General features: G+C 36.2%; 1 protein-coding gene across 1 annotated transcript in view; it reads left to right on the forward strand.

Annotated features, from left to right (window-relative positions):
- Positions 1–18,426, forward strand: part of ZNHIT6 (zinc finger HIT-type containing 6) — a 65,048-nt gene that overhangs the window by 27,624 nt on the left and 18,998 nt on the right. The window contains exons 6-8 of the mRNA XM_029949346.1: positions 13,045–13,113; positions 14,523–14,603; positions 15,972–16,049. Of these exons, the coding sequence (XP_029805206.1) occupies positions 13,045–13,113; positions 14,523–14,603; positions 15,972–16,049 (228 nt within the window). The remainder of the gene's footprint in view (positions 1–13,044; positions 13,114–14,522; positions 14,604–15,971; positions 16,050–18,426) is intronic.

An 18,426-nucleotide genomic window follows, 5' to 3' on the forward strand; every position in this document is an offset into this window, starting at 1 on the left:
TTAAGACCTCCTATTCAGAAAAAAAGATTTCTTTCTAAAATATTGCTGCTCATTGACAATGCAGCTGGTCACCCTAGAGCTCTGGTGGAGATGTACAATAAGGTGAATGTTGTATTTATGCCTCCTAACACGACATCCATTCTGCAGCTCATGGATCAAAGAATCATTTTGACTTTCAAGTCTTAATATTTAAGAAATGCGTTTCATAGGTCTATAGCTGCCATATATAGTGATTCCTCTGATGGATCTGAACAGAGTTCATTGAAAACCTCCTGAAAAGGATTCACCATTCTAGAGGCCGTTAAAAAACATTTCTGATTCATAGGGAAAAGTTACAATATCAACATTCACAGGAATTGGGGAGAAATTGATTCCAACCCCCATGGATGACTTTAAGGAGTTCAAGACTTCAGTGGAGATAGTAACTGCAGATGTAGTAGAAATAGCAAGAGAACTAGAATTAGAAGTGGAGCCTGAAGGGGTGCCTGGGTGGCTCAGTCAGTTAGCATCTGACTTGGGCGCAGGTCATGATCTCGCCATTTGTGAGTTCGAACCCTGTATCAGGCTCTGTGCTGACAGCTCAGAGCCTGGAGCCTGCTTCGGATTCTGTGTCTCCCTCTGTCTCTGCCCCTCCCCTATTTGTGCTCTGTCTCTCTCTCAAAAATAAACATTGAAAAAAAGGAAGTGGAGCCTGAAAATGTGACTGAATGGCTGCAATCTCAATAAAACTTTTCTTAGGAATGAGCAAAGAAAGTGGTTTCTTAAGATAGAATCTACTACTGGTATAGGTGCTTTAAAGATTGAAATGACAAAGGATTTAGAATGTTACATAAACTTTGTTGATAAAGCAGTAGTAGGGTTTAAGAGGATTGGCATCATTTTTGAAAGAAGTTCTATGGGTAAAGTACTATCAAACAGCATCACATGCTACAGAGAAATCACTGGTTGTCTTATTTTTTTTATTATTTGTTTATTTTTGAGAGAGAGAGAGAGAGAGAGAGAGCAAGCATGGTAGGGGCAGAGAGAGAGGGAGACACAGAATCGGAAGTAGGCTTCAGGCTCTGAGCTGTCAGCACAGAGCCCTATGCAGGGCTCGAACCCACAACCTGTGAGATCATGATCTGAGCCAAAGTCAGACACTTAACCAACTGAGCCATCCAGGCACCTCATTGTTGTCTTATTTTTAAAATTTCCGCAGTGACCCCAGTCTTTAGCAGTTGCCACCCTGATCATAAGCAGTCATCAATACTGAAGACCCTGCCCCAGCAAAAAGATGATGACTCACTGAAGGCTCAGATGAGATTATCATTTGTTTTTAGACATAATGCCATTTTACACTTAACAGACTACCATATAGTTAGTGTAAAAATAACTTTTTATGTACTGGGAAACCAAAAAATTCATATGACTGGCTTTGTTGCAGTATTTATTTTTACTGTGGTAGTCTCCAGCTGAATCCATGATTATTTCTGAGGTGTGCGTATATCTGTATAACACAGTCCCTATGAATATATAGACTATTACCATCACCCCAGCAAGATCTTTCCTTGTTAGCTCCTTTCTTCCCCATAGACAGCTTGTTCTTTTTCCCTTAAAGATGAGTTTTGTCTTATTTAAGATTCCATAAAGCTCATGATTTAAAATTCATAGCTCAGCCTCATGATAGTTTAGCTGAATATGAAGTCTTGACATTTCAGTACTTACGTTCAGTTATTCCACTGTCTTCTTACTTTTTTGCCACTGTTGAGAATGCTTTTTTATATAGTCCTTTTTTTTCTTTTTCTGTTGACTTTCAGATCTTCACTTTTGTCTTTGGAATACTGCAGTTTCACTATGATATAGGTCTTCATGTGATTTGTTTCTTATTTATTTTTTAATTTTTTATATTTTTTAAATGTATATTTATTTATTTTATTTTGAGAGAGAGCTGGGGAAGGGCAGAGAGAGAGGGAGAGAGAGAAATCCAAGCAGGCTCCGCACTGTCAGCACAGAGCCCAATGCGGGGTATGATCCTGTGACACTGGGATCATGACCAAAGCCAAAATCAAGAGTCGGACACTTAACCAACTGAGCCACCCAGGTGCTTCTCATGGGAATTTTTAAAATTTTATTTATTTTCTTACCTTCTTTGGGATTTGTGCTTCCTGAATATGACAGTTTTGGAAATTCTAAGGTATTATTTTAATTTCTTATTTGTTTGTCTTTGCTACATTCAGGGCAGTTTATTCAGGTAGTTTATTCCAAGTCACTCTCTTCAGCTATGTCATAATCGTATCTTTAGCTGAGTGTTTTATTTTTCAGTTTTAGAAGTTCTGTTTCTTTTTGCAATCTACCTGGTCTTTAGATAGAACTGTATTCCTTTCTCATGTTTTGTTCCCCTTTGCTTAATAATTTAGAACTATTATCTGTAAATAATTCAAGTATCAGAAGTTCTTGGAAGTCTGTTACTGCTATCTGCTGTTTATGCTGACTTTTGATTATGGTGGCTGGTTTTCATGTTTTTTATCTACAATGTAGCTGTGAACTCAAGTTGATTCAGAAGGTGGTATGTGTTTACTTATGCCAAGACACTTCATGGCACCAATTCAGGACCTTCTTTAATTTTTTCGTTTTAAGTTTCCCAGACTGTACTAGTAGGAATAATTTGAACCCCAATCAATTTGAGGAAACTGTAGTTGCACATTTTCAGTTGAGATCTTTCCCTTTACGTTTCTCCCTAGAGCCCAAACTGAGGTCAACAAGTTTCCTAGTTGTCTTCCTTTGATAATATGCAGGATTTTTCTGGTTTACCCTTTCACTGGTTTTATGCTGATTCCAGTTTGAGGTCTCCAGCTTATGTGGGCCCAAAATTTGTCTTCTGTCACCCGTGGCTGTTGGCAAACGTCTATTACCAAGATTGACAAAGGCTTTCAAAGCAGATGTAGCTTCACCATTCCACCGTAGTCTTTAGTTCCTGCTTCCTTTTGGTTCCTGAAGATATCTCTTACTTGCAGATGAGCTCAGTCTGTTTTATTCTCTGGGATTTCTTAATGTATGTTATTGAGGTTTTCAGATTATCTTTTCTAAAACATCCTAATTGTTTAAAATAAGTACTGGCCCCAGTACAAAGGTAAGGTCAGTAGTGGAAAAGAGATGGATCACGAAGACGTAGCAATTCTACTTGTAGAAATTTATCTGATAGATAGAACCATAGAAATGGAAAATGAAATATGTACAAGGATATTCAATGCAGTGTTGCTTGTAATCGCAAGAGTAGTATGAATCTAAATAATTCATCAATAGTGGACTATTTAAACAAATTAGGGTATGCATTTACAATGGAAAAAGAATGAAGCAGGTCTGAACGTATTAATATGGAATGATTGTCAGAAATACTGAGTAAAGTTATAAACTGGTAACAGCGGATATCATAAGAAAAGGAAATTGGGTGGAAGGGGACAGGGATGAGAATTATGTGCTGTTTTGTACCTTTTGAATTTTAGACCATTGCCATATAATGCTTATTTTAAGAATAAATGAATTTTTTAAATAATAATTTTAAAAGGTATTGATAGATATGGGCAGGACCAGTATACATTTTGAGTTGTAAAAAGAATCTTTGAAAAGTATTCTGTTACTATCATATAAAAAATATACATTTTTATCCTTAGTTACCACTCTTTTTCAATAGCGTTTTAGTGTTTTGCTACAGGAAGCATGGAAATCAAATCTAGAGATGTATTGGCTGTGCCTGGATTAAGCAGCCTGTCCCATTTGGCCACATGAGTCCCTTATTTTATTTTCCTGACTATTTGAGTCTGAGGATTCAGTACTGAGGTCGGGAATGCATTTTGACTTGTCAAGGAAAAAAGATTGAGAGGCCCCTTCCCCAAAAATATTTTTAGCTGAATTCCAGGCTTGGGCTCTTTTGTGTGGACTAACCACCCATTCCCCAGAAAAGGACCCAAGTTTTGACCTTCCTTTCCCCCTCAGTTGGTCTACACATGACCTGTAAGCAACCCAGTCCTTCTTACCATTCCTCTACAACTGTCAGCTTACAGCTGAATTTTTCATTCCCTTTTGCTTCAAGGTTCTTTATCTGTGTGTGGGTTTCTTTTGGACTTAGTGTATGAGGATAGAATTGTTTATTATTTATTTACACATTATTTAACAACAGTGTGAATTACTAATTGAGCTCCAATCCTGTTTTAGAAGTCAGCCACTAGATGTCTCTCTTGTAAAGAAATAACCATGTACAGCTGACAAAATTGCTTTTTTCTTTGGATAACATTACAGCATTCTAATTATATTGCAATAATATGCCCATCTACCTCCATATTAATGTCAGTAGCACCTTTTTCTTTAAGCAGTTATGTGCTGATACACTTCATAAAGACAGTATTTTGTTTGCATGATAACCTGTAAATAGTAGGAATATACTTTACTGCAAACTGACCTTAGAAAAGAGCAAAGGAAAATGAAATGATGAGTTTAGCAGTTGTGGTCATGGGGGAACAAGTGGATTTTGAAGTGATCTTTGAGGGATTACATAACAGGGGCTCAGTAATAACTTACTTGCTAATTGAAAATGTTTTGGTCTGTGGTTTTTCTGCCATAACGGGTTTGGATATAGTTTGGTGGAAGAGTTTCAGAGCAACAGCAGGGACTTAGAAAAAACAGTGTGAAAGAATTGAAATGTAATGGCTCCCCTAAACAGACATTTCCTTACTGGAGCAATGTAGGGAATGGTAAGGAAGTTTCTGTGACATAGCATCACAGAAGTTGTACTTTTCCATAATAGCAGTTAGCCAGCGTTCATGGAAATAGAAACCTGTCTTGATCACTTGGGGTCCCCAGACTGGTTCAGTTAGGAAAGTCCTTTCCTGGTCACCAGGTCTGCTTCTTCGTGATCTGCTTCTAGCATGTGTCCCTTCCTACTTCCTTCAGTGGGATGTTCATCAACTGTATTCTCCCATGAAGGCCCAATTTGTCTTGCCCTGAACTATTGGGGAACTTCTTAGTGCTTTCCCTACCTTAGTGTCTTCCTTGCCTCAGTCATCTGATACACTGTTGCCCGATACCTCTTTATAAAATGTGTTTTTACAGTGGTGGTCACTTGCTCAAAATCAAGGAGGAGTTAAGGATGGTCTTGAGGTGAGAATATTAGATGCAAAAGGACAAATTCGTAAATTTAAGACAGTGTGTGTAGTTTGGTATGTCTAGAAACTAGGGTGGGGGTTGGTAAGTGATAGGGGGCGAGGCTGGAAAGAACCCCACTGGGACTGAGCTTTGCCGGACCCTTTATGCCATGTTGGGGAGTTTAGACAGAGTCGCACTTTGAGCAGAACATTTTCCTATTCATATGACGGATCCATACTAAATATGGAGCAGCCTCGTCTGTCCCCACCTGATTTCCTCATGTATTCAATAGAATGTACCCAGGCTTATTCCTGGAATGTTTTCCCCATCCATTATTTTCTAGCCATCTGTGAAAATACACATGATAGCTCATCTCCATTATTTCTTTTTGCTGCAGTTCCTATGGTACATATTTTCTTCACAGTTAATACAAAGCACATGCCACATTTAGTGCTGGTGTTCGATTTTTGGTATGCATATATACCTACTCTCCCTTCTGCGTTCTGGTGTTTCTTACTAGGAGCTCTGTTGGCATTTTGAACAGGACAGTTTTTTTATTGTGTGCGACTTTCCTGCACATTGCAGGGAGGCTAGCGTTTCTGTTCTCTGCCCACTAAATGCCTGAAGTGCTTCCCATTCTTGGGACAGTCAGAACTGCTCAGCCACTTTCAAATGTCCCCACCACCCAGGTTGGTACTGCTCCCAACTGACAACTGCTTTATTAAGTGCTCAAATATTTATCAGTTATTTGAAGCAAAATGTACTTTTTTATTTCACCTGCTGTATCCATTTTCTTGATATACTGTCTACTAAAGCCAGTACCACATACTTAACCTGCTTCCTATTATTATTGTGTAGTGGTGAAACTAATTTTTAAAAGAGCAAAATGTTATATACAACTGGAACTTTTCAAAGTATTTTCATAATGATGTGAGACATATAAAATTATGGTTTTGGTTCTCCCCAATTCCAGTAATTTTAATCCATGCTAAGTAACTACACAGACCCTTTGTATTCAGTCTTCCAAAAACACTTATTATAGTACCAATCCCAATAAAATAGGTGGATTTTTATGAGGAATAGTTATATTTATTCTTGAGACTTTAAAATTGTTTTTGAAATATTTTAAAAGATTAAAAATGCCTATGAGTGAAGAATTATGTAGATATTTTATACATTTGTGTTTTCCTTGAAGAGTTTCAAAAATTGGTAGATCTTCTTTTTGCTTTAAATTAAGGTTTTATAACTGATGATGGAACAAAATGATTTTTTCCTGACATTCTGCTTCCAAACTTTGTAATAGGTGACAATTTACAGAGTAGTTTATCTCCTTTACCTACTACTCAGAAATGAAAGATGAAACCTAGAAAGAAGAAAACTTTAATTATTTGTGTCATTTAGGATGCTTTATGTTGCTTGAAATAAAATCCCCACTTCAAACTGGCTTGAGCTATAAAAAGGTAGATTATTGGCTGTCATAACTGAATGTCCAGAGGTAGGATGGACTTCCGAGTTAATAGATAAAATGACTCAATTACATTACGTTAACAGCCCAGTTTTTTGCTGATTCTCCAATGTGTCTCCATTGTATCTTTCACCCTCTCTCTCAAAAATAAATAAACAAAAAAAAAAGCCTTTGTTGTTGGCATATTAACCAAATAATAAAATCCATTATGTTTAGCAGAACCTTCAGGGCTCTTTACAGTCTAGTGTGAATCCATCTGTCTGGATCCATTTGCCTCTCCTTAGTGTACGGAGAGTTTGGTTGGGAACTGAGGGCAAAGTATTCTCAGTTAAAGGCCCTGTGACTATTTCTATTCTAAGCTTCACAATTCAGGACATTGAATTGAATGTCGAAGTATAACAATGGCAATCACAGTAACTAACATTTTTGGTATGTTCTGGGCTCTTGACATTTATTTACTCACTTGATCCTCTGATATAAGTACTACTGTTAACCTCATTTTACTGTGAGAAACCTGAGGCACAGAGATTTGTCTCTTGCTCAAGATCACATCAAGTTATGCGTTGTTAAGAATAGGATTCAAGCACAGAGTCCAGTTAACCTTTCCCCTGTCTCACCTCTCATTCTTACAGCATATTGAGTATTCTTTCTCTGTATCGTATATGTGAAGAACAAGGTACTTTCATATGAAAGCGCTGTACTCCTCTCAGTGATATGGAAGGAAAACACAGTGCCCACGATTGTGCTTGACCTACTGCCCTAAACAGAAGCCTGCTTTGGGCTCATTCCAGATGCCTAGTGAGCCCTTAGGAGTGCTCTTTGAGTAAACAGTGGTTAAGTCATAGAGGAAGAGAATGGGATGGAAATTGGTGACTTTTTTCAAGAACAAAAATAATCAAGCTCATTTATATTTTATATTAGAAACCTTAGTTCATAGAATTCAGCCTTCGTATGTATCTATTAGCTACAGCATATTTCCTGAGGAAGATAGGTTTGAAGCTGTCAAAATGATTAGATAAGTAACCCTAGTTCTGGTTGGGTAATAATTTCTGAGATAAAAAGGAAACCTCTTCAAAGAACACTTCCAATAATGAATATTTCTAGGCTTAAAAAGAATGTTAAAATTAGTACTGTCCTTTCTATGATTACCATCCTGCGCTTTCCAATGAAAACATTTTTGACTTTACTGATTGTAAGAAATAGCAAATCCTTATGTGAGATTTGTTTAAGACGAACATATAAAGTAAGAATTAAGTCCTTTCATAATGGCAAGAAATGACCGTAGTTAAAGTTTGGGGCATGTCCTTCATACTTGTAAATACATATATGAATATATATTTTAAACATAAATGCCATTATTCAACACGTACATTTTTCTACCTCAGTGCATAGAGTTCTGCCTCATTTTTTCATTCATTATGTAGATTTACTAACCAGTTTTTGATGATATCCATTTAGATTTTTTTTTCTCTTATGAAGAGTGGCACAGTGGACATGAGCATATGTCATTACCGGTCCTTATTTCCTTGGAATAAATTCCTGGAAATAAAACTTCTGAGGCAAAAATATGTGGGCTTTTTTATTATGGATATTTATTTATTGCCTTTATGAACTTGAGTTGCCAGAAGCTCTTACCAGTTTATATTCCTGTCAACAATGGAGAGTGTCCAGATCAGCATGCTTCCCTAGTATTTAACAACGTCTTTGTAAATCTAGTAAGTGAAAATATTTCATTTCTATCTGCATTTCTTCGGTTATAAATGAGCTTGAAAATCTTATTGTGTCAAAAGATCAGTGCCATTTAAAAGGATTGAGGCGCCTTTGTTTTCTCTCCTCCTTCCTCGGAAATATGGTAGCACTCTGGTAGCACCAGAGGTGAAAATTAGCCATTTTAAGTCATGGAGTCAGAAGAATAATTGAGGGTATAGGTATAGAACTTCCCTCCCCTCCCTAAGTTTGTGTTATCCTACCCATATTACTTTTTTGAAACTGTGGGAGAGAATGATCCTAAATTCTAATAAGCATTAGCTGTTAAGTAAGTGCCCTGCATTAACTCATTAAAACCAAGTATAAAATAACATTTATTTTCCTCTTTTAATACATGTGTTTCTCGGTCTTTTTTTTTTATTGCCTCCCAAGGAGCCCTTTTAGACATTTTCCTTTTAATTAGTCCTCCATGATATTTTGATACCATAGATACTCTTTGTATTTTTTTATGTACAGTGGCCCTTTGGAGGGCCACAAACTATTGTAATATTTAAGATTTTTTAACCCTCCTAAGAACGAAGTTTTACCCCTTCCAGGGTGCTGCTGCTCCCATTAAGAGTGCATGATGAAAGAGTAGGAGAGAAAGCTTCGCTATGCCTGAGTAGTTGCTTTCGCTTCATGGGGCTCAGGTCACTGTTCTCTTACTCCGTCAGGTGGTCGATAGGGGAACATTAGGTTTAATAATTGCCACCATTACGTCACCAGTCTGTGAGCAGACTCTACACGTAGTGTCACGAGGTGCCTAGTTTCCCTAGAATATTTGGGTACTGTATTTCCATTCTTGAGAACATTGATAATTATGGCAAGGACACAGTGACATAGTTAAAGACATTTTATTTAATTTAGGGAGTAGTAGTCTCAATATAGTAAGAATAATAGTAGATGTTTAAATCTCTATCCCAGTGATTCTCATTCAGTGGTGATTTTTGCCTCCCACAGGACATTTGCAATAACTGAAAACATCTTTAGTTATCACAGCTGGAGGAGTGCGTGTTGCTGGTGGCATCTCCTTAGTGGAGGCCTGGAATGAGGCTAAACATCCTGCATGGGAAAGTGCCTCCCTGCCCCCTTACCTTACCCACCATAACAAAGAATTATTTGGTTTGAAATGTCAGTACTGCCTAGGTTATGAAATCTTGCCTTATCCCGTGATTCTAATCCTTACACTCACTGTGTCTTCACAAAATAGTTCAAAATACAAAAACAATTATATGGTTGGGGGTGGGGATATGCATTCATACTCACTAAAGCATTACTAATTTTTCCCTTTATAAGTTATTTTAGAAAACTTACTAATACAAACAAAAACATAAAATTATTCTCAAAAATAATGTTGAGATTTTGGTGTATGTGTGTTTTTGTAAGTGGGGCATGTATCACTACTTATAATTATGAAAAGTGGGAAACAAACCTAATTCTTTAAAGAACAAACCAGTGGTTACCAGAGGGGAAATGGTTCGGGAGGAGGGGTGAAACAGATGAAAGTGCTTATCGTGATGAACACTGAGTCATGAGTAGACTTGGTGTATCACTATATTGTACACCTGAAATTAATAGAACACTGTATGTTAACTACACTGGAATTAAAACTTAGGAATTCTTTGAGACTTAGGAAAAGATTTGACTGCCCAGTCAGGACTTCATCAGTTTCAAGAACACTGAAGAATTGGCAACTACTTTAGAGACTAATTAACTCACCATTTCAGGAATTCTTTATACAATACCCTTCAACCTCTCTTTGTCCGTTTGTTCACTTAAATCTTCTATCCAGAATTACTGTTTGCAAATGCCTTTTAACCATAGAGTTAAAAAGTACTGTTTTTCAATGAAGCTAACTTAATTCTGTGTGCCAGTTGAGAGGTAAATGATAGACTCATTTCTTGGGATAGCCTTTTATTTTTTTCTTTACTGTAATTTAATATGGAAGAACAAATGGTAAAAAATTGGGAACAGTCTTGATTTCTATCAGTAGAGAATGAATAAATAGATTTTGGTATTTTTCACAAAATGAAAGACTGTGCAGTAGCTTAATGAACTAATAATCTGCATGTATTATAAATAAACCTAAAGCATAATGTAAAGGAAAAGCAAGGCATAGGATATTTAGAGTATGGTAACTTTCAAGTAAATGTTAATATTACACAAAATACTATATTGTTTATAGGTGTGTATATAGTATTGTGTGTGTGTGCATCTAAGCCATGGATGGTTAGAATACACACACAACCTCAGGGTAGTACCTCCTCTGATGATGAATGGGAAGGGAATGAGATCAAGGAACAGTAGTAAATGGGATCATCAAGTATATCAATAACCTTTTATTTCTTAAAAGAAAAAGTATTTCAAACAAATATGGCAGTTCGCAAGTTGGTCAAATCTTGAGTGTGGGTACATTGTTCTTTATACTTTGTTTTTGAAATATTACAAGATCACATTTTTAAAAAAATAAATTTACTTTTCAAATTTGTTCATGTTTGAACTGAGGCCAAATAATTTAGCAATGTGTATATAATAAAACAGTAGTGAATGACTTCTTGCAACCACAACTAGTTAACTACAGCAAAATAATTTCCAAGAGCTTTTTTCTGTTTTTGGAATGTTAAGTACTTTCTGATGGTCTTTAGGGTCTACTGAGTGTTAGGAAGGATAAATGGTTCTTGAAATTACTCAAGCAATGATTGGAGTAATTTAATATGATTTAGAATTTCACAAGATGACAAGTTCATAGTCTTTTTTTCCCCTATAACTTAACATGGAAAAAACAAATATATTTAGAAAGAAACCAACCATATTATACATCAGGATTAAAAACTCAGTTAATTTCTTAGTAAGAAATATGGAGTCTCTGAGTTTCTCTCTCTGTCTCTTTTTTAATGTTTATTTTCAAAGAGAAAGAGCACACAAAAGCAGGAGAGGGGAAGGAGAGAGAGAATCCTAAGTAGGCTCTGCACTGTCAGCCAGAGCCCAATGCAGAAGCTTGATCCTACGAACAGTGAGATCCTGACCTGAGCTGAAATTAAGGGTCAGTTGTCATACTGACTCAGCCACCCAGGTGTCCCCTCCAAGTCTCTTGATGGTGATACGATGCTCTGCCTCTTTTTTTTTAATGTTTTTTTCTTTTTGAGAGCAAGAGAGACAGAGCATGAGCAGGGGAGGGGCAGAGAGATGGCAGGAGACAGAATCTGAAGCAGGCTCCATGCTCTGAGCTGTCAGCACAGAGCCTGATGCCGGGCTCAAACTCACAGACCTTGAGATCATGACCTGAGCGGCAGTCAGGTAATTAACTGACTGGGCCACCCAGGCTCTCCCGGATGCTCTCTGCCTCTTTCACAGATAATGAACATTGCAAAGGTGTTTTGCTTTGTTTATTTAAAACCATTAACTTACTTTGCATTCAGATTTTTTTAAATGGTAAGTGGCACTCTCAACATAAGCATAATCAAGCATATTTTTTGTAGCTAATGCCAAAATCTGTCCTGTTACTATAGAAAACTTCCACAAGCAGATCTGTGATAACTTACTGAGATAGTAGGATTTTTACTTGCTCTTATGGTTATTGTCTTCTGACAAATATGACTAAATCATATGAATGGTGGGAGATATTTTACTAGATTGTATTAAAATAAAACTATTTTATTTGGAGCCAGGCTGCTAAGGGATAGATTAAGGTGATGCTGGCCATTTGCTTGGGCATGCTACTGGCCATTAACTTGCCAGTGGGTTGTTAGAAATTTCTCCTAAATAAAGAAAACACATAAAAACCATCATATGGTGAAAACATTTAGGTTTCTATATTGGATTCAATATTTTGACCATTAACCTTTTAAGAGAAGGAATGGTATATATCACCAAACTTAGGTATGTTGGATAGAACATGGTGATTCTAAAATTAGACGTTTAGGGGCTCTTGGGTGGCTCAGTCGGTTGAGCGTCTGACTTCAGCTCAGGTCATGATCTCACAGTTTGTGGGTTTGAGCCCACATCGTGCTCTGTGCTGACCGCTAGCTCAGAGCCTGGAGCCTGCTTCAGATTCTGTGTCTCCCTCTCTTCTCTGCCCCTCCCCCACTCATGCTGTGTTTCTGTCTGTCTCAATAATAAATAAACATTAAAAAAATTCTTAATTAGACATTTAGTCTATTATTACTGTTGATCATTATCAAACCAAAGTTTAGACCTGGAAGCGAAGTGACTCTAGCTCAGAATGTGTTCTGCTTAGCAACCAACTTGTTGTCTACTGTTTTGCTACTGAATGCATGTACTCATGGCTAAGAAGTGTATCTGCAGCCAGCTGGTCGCAACCGGACAGCACTTCATTCACCTAATTTCCAGACTAGTCAGGCAGAGACATCAGCTCATTATTTTTGGTCATGAGGAAATTTATTTGTAAACATCAAGTAGTAGCACACTGATCTCAAAAGCCCATGAACTTTGAGGAATTGCCTTCTAATTCAGGAATGTAAAGTCCTTATTTAAAACTGCTGCACTTAATTTTGTTTTCCTTCTAAAGATCCTGCACATATGTTGTTTAAAAAACATAGTCTCTAAAATCCTAGAGAAAAGAAAATAGAAAAGATACATTAAATTCTAAGAATACTTTTCAAATTATTATCTGAAAATGAAAATTCAGGAGGTTTGGTTTGTGTGCAGACTTTTATTATCTACCTTGATCCTCATATGATTATTTTCTGATTTAGAAAACAACAGTTTTGTTGGCATGTGAAGCTCCAGTTTCCTCAAAGTCAAGCTGTGTACGTAGAAAAAAGGTACAGTACTACCACTGTATATTAAGAACTCCTTTGTTTTTATTGTGTTTTTGTATTTAAAATAAACTTAAATGTGATATCAGTAAATGTATGTCAGTAGCAGAATGGATAACTCAGTTGTTGGTATCTTGATTCAGTGAAATGCTCCATATTATTGAAAATGAATGAACTATAGCTATATCAACATTGTTGAATCTTAGAAATAATGTTGAATGAGAAGAGCAAATGAAGTATGCGCAGAGTGTGATTCTATGTCTAAATATAAAACAGTGTAGCCTTTAGGAATGTCTGCAGAAGTAGTACAACTCTGAGGGAAATAATGAGCCCAGAAATCATGTTGATGTTTCCTTCAGCAGGGGGAGTAGACATAGGAGAAAAATGCAAGGAGACACAAAACTTTCAATTTCTTAGGTTTGAGTGGTTGTAGAACAAATGAAAATGACACGGAATTTTACGATACAAAGATTAACTGCTATTAGCATCATGGTATATCCCTCAAAAAATACCTTATCCTGGACATGTGTATATATATATCCTCAAAATTGGAATTAATTTGCATAAACAACTTTCTATCTTTTTTCATATTTGCACAGTTTTAAGTGCCATTTAAAATTATTAATGGCTGTGTACTATTTGGTTCCTTAGCAAAGTTTTCCGGTTGCTTTTTAAGTAATATATGGAGCATATATGCACATTTTGCATCAAGCGTCCTCTTTTTTGCAACTGTCCTATGAATTTTAGTGAAGAACTTCCTTCTTTGGAGTCATATACCAGACTAAAGTCTGGAAAAGGACTTCAGTTTTATCAATAGGTTATATAGCACATTTGTATATATGAAAATGTATAAATGAAGAAAGCTACACATTCAGAGCACTGTCTTAATTTTGTTTCTGTAGCTTTATAGTTCAAAACACTGTGCATACTTATAGAAAAGTTGAAAAGCTTGAAATATGTTGTTTCCAGGGAGAGTAGTATCAATTCTTTTACCCTGGTCTTATGATTTAGAATGAATAAACTTGAACATGCACTGAAATTAGCATAATCTGAAACCTTTTTTCAAATTTTTACTTTCTGCACCTTTCAAATGTATTTTATCCTGAATTCTTTCATTCCATCTTTGAGCACAGGTGTGTGTTAAAGGAGGCTTCGTGGTTTTATAATTGATTTATAGGGAGCTTCTCAAAATACTGCTTTTTAGGACTTCATTAAGTGTGTCCAAGAAGCCTTTTGGAGCTTTTTTCCTAAGTAATTTTTGCTTAAAAGGGTGTTATATTTTGCCAAGAGTAAAAGAAAAGGTCTGTGTTCAGTTATTTAAACAAAAAGCCACAAGATTTATTAATTGTAAGTTAACACCTTTGGTAGAAAATTATAAATAATAAGTTTTTTGTTTTTTTGTTGTTGTTGGGAAGAGTACCAGATGATAAAACCATTAATGAAATCCTAAAACCTTACATTGATCCTGAAAAAGCTGATCCTGTAATTCGTCAAAGGTATGTTTCAAAAATATTGTAATTTTCTGAAATTATTAAAAATGTTGAAGTATTCGTTATGTGAATATTATGTGAAGCCATGACACTATTAGAATGGGATATACCAGTGCGGTTTACTTTCTGTGTCATTTCCTTGGTATTTATTCAGGCTTTTTAAGTCACAGACGAAGCTTTTGGATAGTCACCAAAACAGTTCTCAACACTTAGTGTTTACTGTTTTCTAGATACTCATTGAAACAGATAATGTATAAGTTAATTTAATCCTCACAATAACCCTTTAAGGTAGATTACTGCTAATATGCCCGTTTCATGGATGGAGAAACTAAACCTTAAAGTGGTTAAATGACTTGATACTGCAACTAAGCAGGGAACCTGGGATTTAAACCCAGCCAGGCTAGAGTCACTTAATAACCCTCTTGAAAACTGAGTCCAAAACTCTGAAGTTAAGAGTCTCCAAGTAATTCTTAGAAAAGACAGGAGAATTCTATTTCAGCCAGGTCTTCATAAAACTAACTAAGGTACTCGCTGCCTCATCTCCAGAAATGCAGCACGGACACAGAGGGTTATGTCTGGGCTAGAATAGCTAGCTCTGTCTCTTTTTAGCCGTGTGATTAGGAATAAGTTACCTAACTTCCAGACCTTAATTTTCTCTACTAGAAAAGGTTATTTGAAGCTTAAAAAAAAAAAAGCCTATATATAAAGTTACTAGTACAGCGTCTGACACACAGTAGGCAGCACTCAAAAACGTAAACTCTTATTAGAGTATGAATTAGTTTTCATGAGCAGGAACCCAGTTGACTTCCTTTTCTCCAGATAGTACCTGCTTGGGATACCTGCTTTGTTTGGTTCCGGAGTAACCCAGTGTTTAAATTTTAGAGTAAGCGGATTTTAAAATCCACTGTCCCAATTCTAATTAAATCTCCTCGTCTAGTGCCAAGAATAGGTTGTGCCCAGACTGAACCAGAATCATGTCCCATATCAAGCAGTGTCCTTGGAACATGTATAGTAGTGTATTTCTTTACTTCTTATTCCTGAAAATCCAGTTGTCATCATTGGTCATACGTTTGGCAGTAAACAAAGTACCTGTCACTAAATTGGAAATATTTTTTAAAAATAAATCAAATAGCAATATTAACTTAATTTACTGAAATAGATTTTTTTTTAAATTAACGTATTGTACAGAGAGAAGAAAGGTAACATTTTAAAATTAAGATCCTTGGTTAGAAAATATCCTTAACCCCTTTTCTATGCATGGATAGTTGAATTTTAAGTATTAGCTACTTATAAATGTTTAATCTTCTGTAGATACTATCTTGAAATATATTAAAAATCATTTTTTCTTCCTTCAATATGACATTTTTATTTCAGGTTGAAAGCCTACATTCGCTCTCAGACTGGGGTCCAAATTTTAATGAAGGTTGAACATATGCAGCAAAATTTAGTAAGGTAAAATTGTTTCACTCCCCATTTCTTTAAAGGTTTTCAAATTCTATAAGTAGCTTGATTAGTTTACTGCTAGTTACTATACTAATATGACTTTCAAGTTAAAATTTTAAAATAATCAGACTTATAGGATAAATTCAATTGAAAATTACTTTGGTTAGGGACGCTTGGGTGGCTCTTTCAGCTAAGTTCAGGTCATGATCTCATGGTTCAGGTCATGATCTCATGGTTCACGGGTTCGAGCCTCACATCAGACTCTGTGCTGACAGCTCTGAACCTAGAGTCTGCTTCAGATTTTGTGTCTCCCTCTTTCTCTCTCTGTCCCTCCCCCACTCATTCCCTCTCTCTCAAAAGTAAATAAACATTAAATTTAAAAAAATTTTTTTTAATTATTTTGGTTTAAATATTTTAAAATAGCATTGTGCACAACTAAGAGATCCTTAAATACCATTTTAACTTCAAGAAATATTCTCTACAACAGTTCTAGTGTTCAGGTTTTTGCCTTTGGGAATATAAAAACTTATGTGATCAACTGAGCATTGCATATATTGCCCTGGAAAGAACACTGCAGAGAAAGGGAAAGAGAGCTGGGTTCTAATAAACTGTATTATTTGAGGTGTTTTTTTTTTATTTTTAGAGTTTATTTTGAGAGAGAGAAAAAGAGAATAAGTGCAAGCAGGGGAGAGGCAGAGAGAGAATCCCAAGCATACAGTCCTACTGGAGGACTCATGATCGCTCACCTTAGCCACAATCAGCCGCCTAACCAGTTGAGCTACCCAGGTGCCTCTTCCCTGGACTTCTGAAGTTAGTGTATTTACATGCAGTTCATGCTTTGACTCCCTTCCCCCAAAAGAGAGAAGGATGGAAAGTTTTGTGGGTTTTGCAAAGATAGCTGTCTGGAGTTACAACATCCAGTTAAACAAAATCGGTATTTTTGTAATTGGTAATCACTTACATAATTAGTGGGAAACACTGATGTAAAAGGTACTTTCTTTCAGTTTTGGTTAACAAAAACTTAAAGTCAGTTTCATACAAATTCATGTTTAAACAAAACCATTGGAATTTACCTCCAGTCAATCATTAAATAATTTTTTCTTCTTTTATTATGTTACCTCATTCAAATTCAGTTCCTTTCTTAACATTTACCATATTTTACTTAATTCATGTAAATGTTACTGATTTTATACTTTGGTGCATTCTTATTGAGTATGCTATGGCTTCGGTCTCATCAGCCTGTTAAGAATAACACCTCTGAGGGTTTTTATGACAAATGAAATCACTTTTTGGATAGTTGTCTCATCTCATCTTCTCTAGGCTATGGAACTAATAGATACTCTTCCAAGTCTCTTGACAACCTAGTGACGTGTCCAACATTCTGACACTTGTGCATCACTCTGAGCATTTGCCACCTCCTTGTCATAGACTGCCAGTGTGGGGATAACATGTAAATGACTCCAGAAGGATTATGGAAGGGAGAGAGTAAAAGTGCTATCCATCAAAATGATTGCCTCATCATTTCCTTTGTTGTACTTATCTGACCTTGAATAATTATAAATAGTCACCATTGGCTACTCTTTAATGAATGGAATTACTTATTTTCTTACTTAATAGGCAAGTATTTGAAACATATTGCTTTTATATAGACTTAATTAAAATATTTATTTTGGTGTGTTTGGGCATCAGCTTGACCATGGTCACCTTACTTACCTAATCTGTGAGCCAAACCTAAGGAAAACAACCCAAATCCGTTTGGTACAACTGCTAAGAACAAAAAGTTTGAGGTTTTTTTCTTTTGTTTTAGTTTATTATGGTTCTGGTTCTGTTTCTTTGTTGTTTCCATTTATATTTCCTCCATTACTGAAAGAGAAGGTTTGCTATATTTCCATTTTAAGTCAAGGCAAAATATGCCAGCTCACTAAGCCAGTCAAACTTGACTCTTTTGGCATAGTATATTCTTCCAAAATTCAAGGAAGCCAAGACTGTATGTGTTAAAAGGTAGAATACTGAGCATTTTAAAGTTTATAATATAGGACGGACAGCTTGGGGCTAGATAGCATTCATTTTTAACTTGGAAATGTGTGCTTGACATGCTTGAAGAGGCAGGGAGCATGGAGATCTTTAGATGGGGAATCTCAGCATATCCTAGCAGGCCAGGGTTTTCCAGCAGAGTGGCAGAAATGCCTATAGCATGACATCCAGAGGGGAGCAGTTGGGAAAAACATTTCACGCAGTTGCATTAGGAAGAAATCGGGTTACACAGAGACCAGAGCACAGAAAAATACCGGTCAGATTGGTAAGGTTTATTTTAACAAAGAGGGTAAACCTGAACCCACGAAAAGGTCAAAGAAAAGTACTGAATTGAAGATTAGGTGACCTAATT

Source organism: Suricata suricatta, chromosome 8, assembly GCF_006229205.1.
Source record: "Suricata suricatta isolate VVHF042 chromosome 8, meerkat_22Aug2017_6uvM2_HiC, whole genome shotgun sequence".
Lineage (NCBI taxonomy): Eukaryota > Metazoa > Chordata > Mammalia > Carnivora > Herpestidae > Suricata > Suricata suricatta.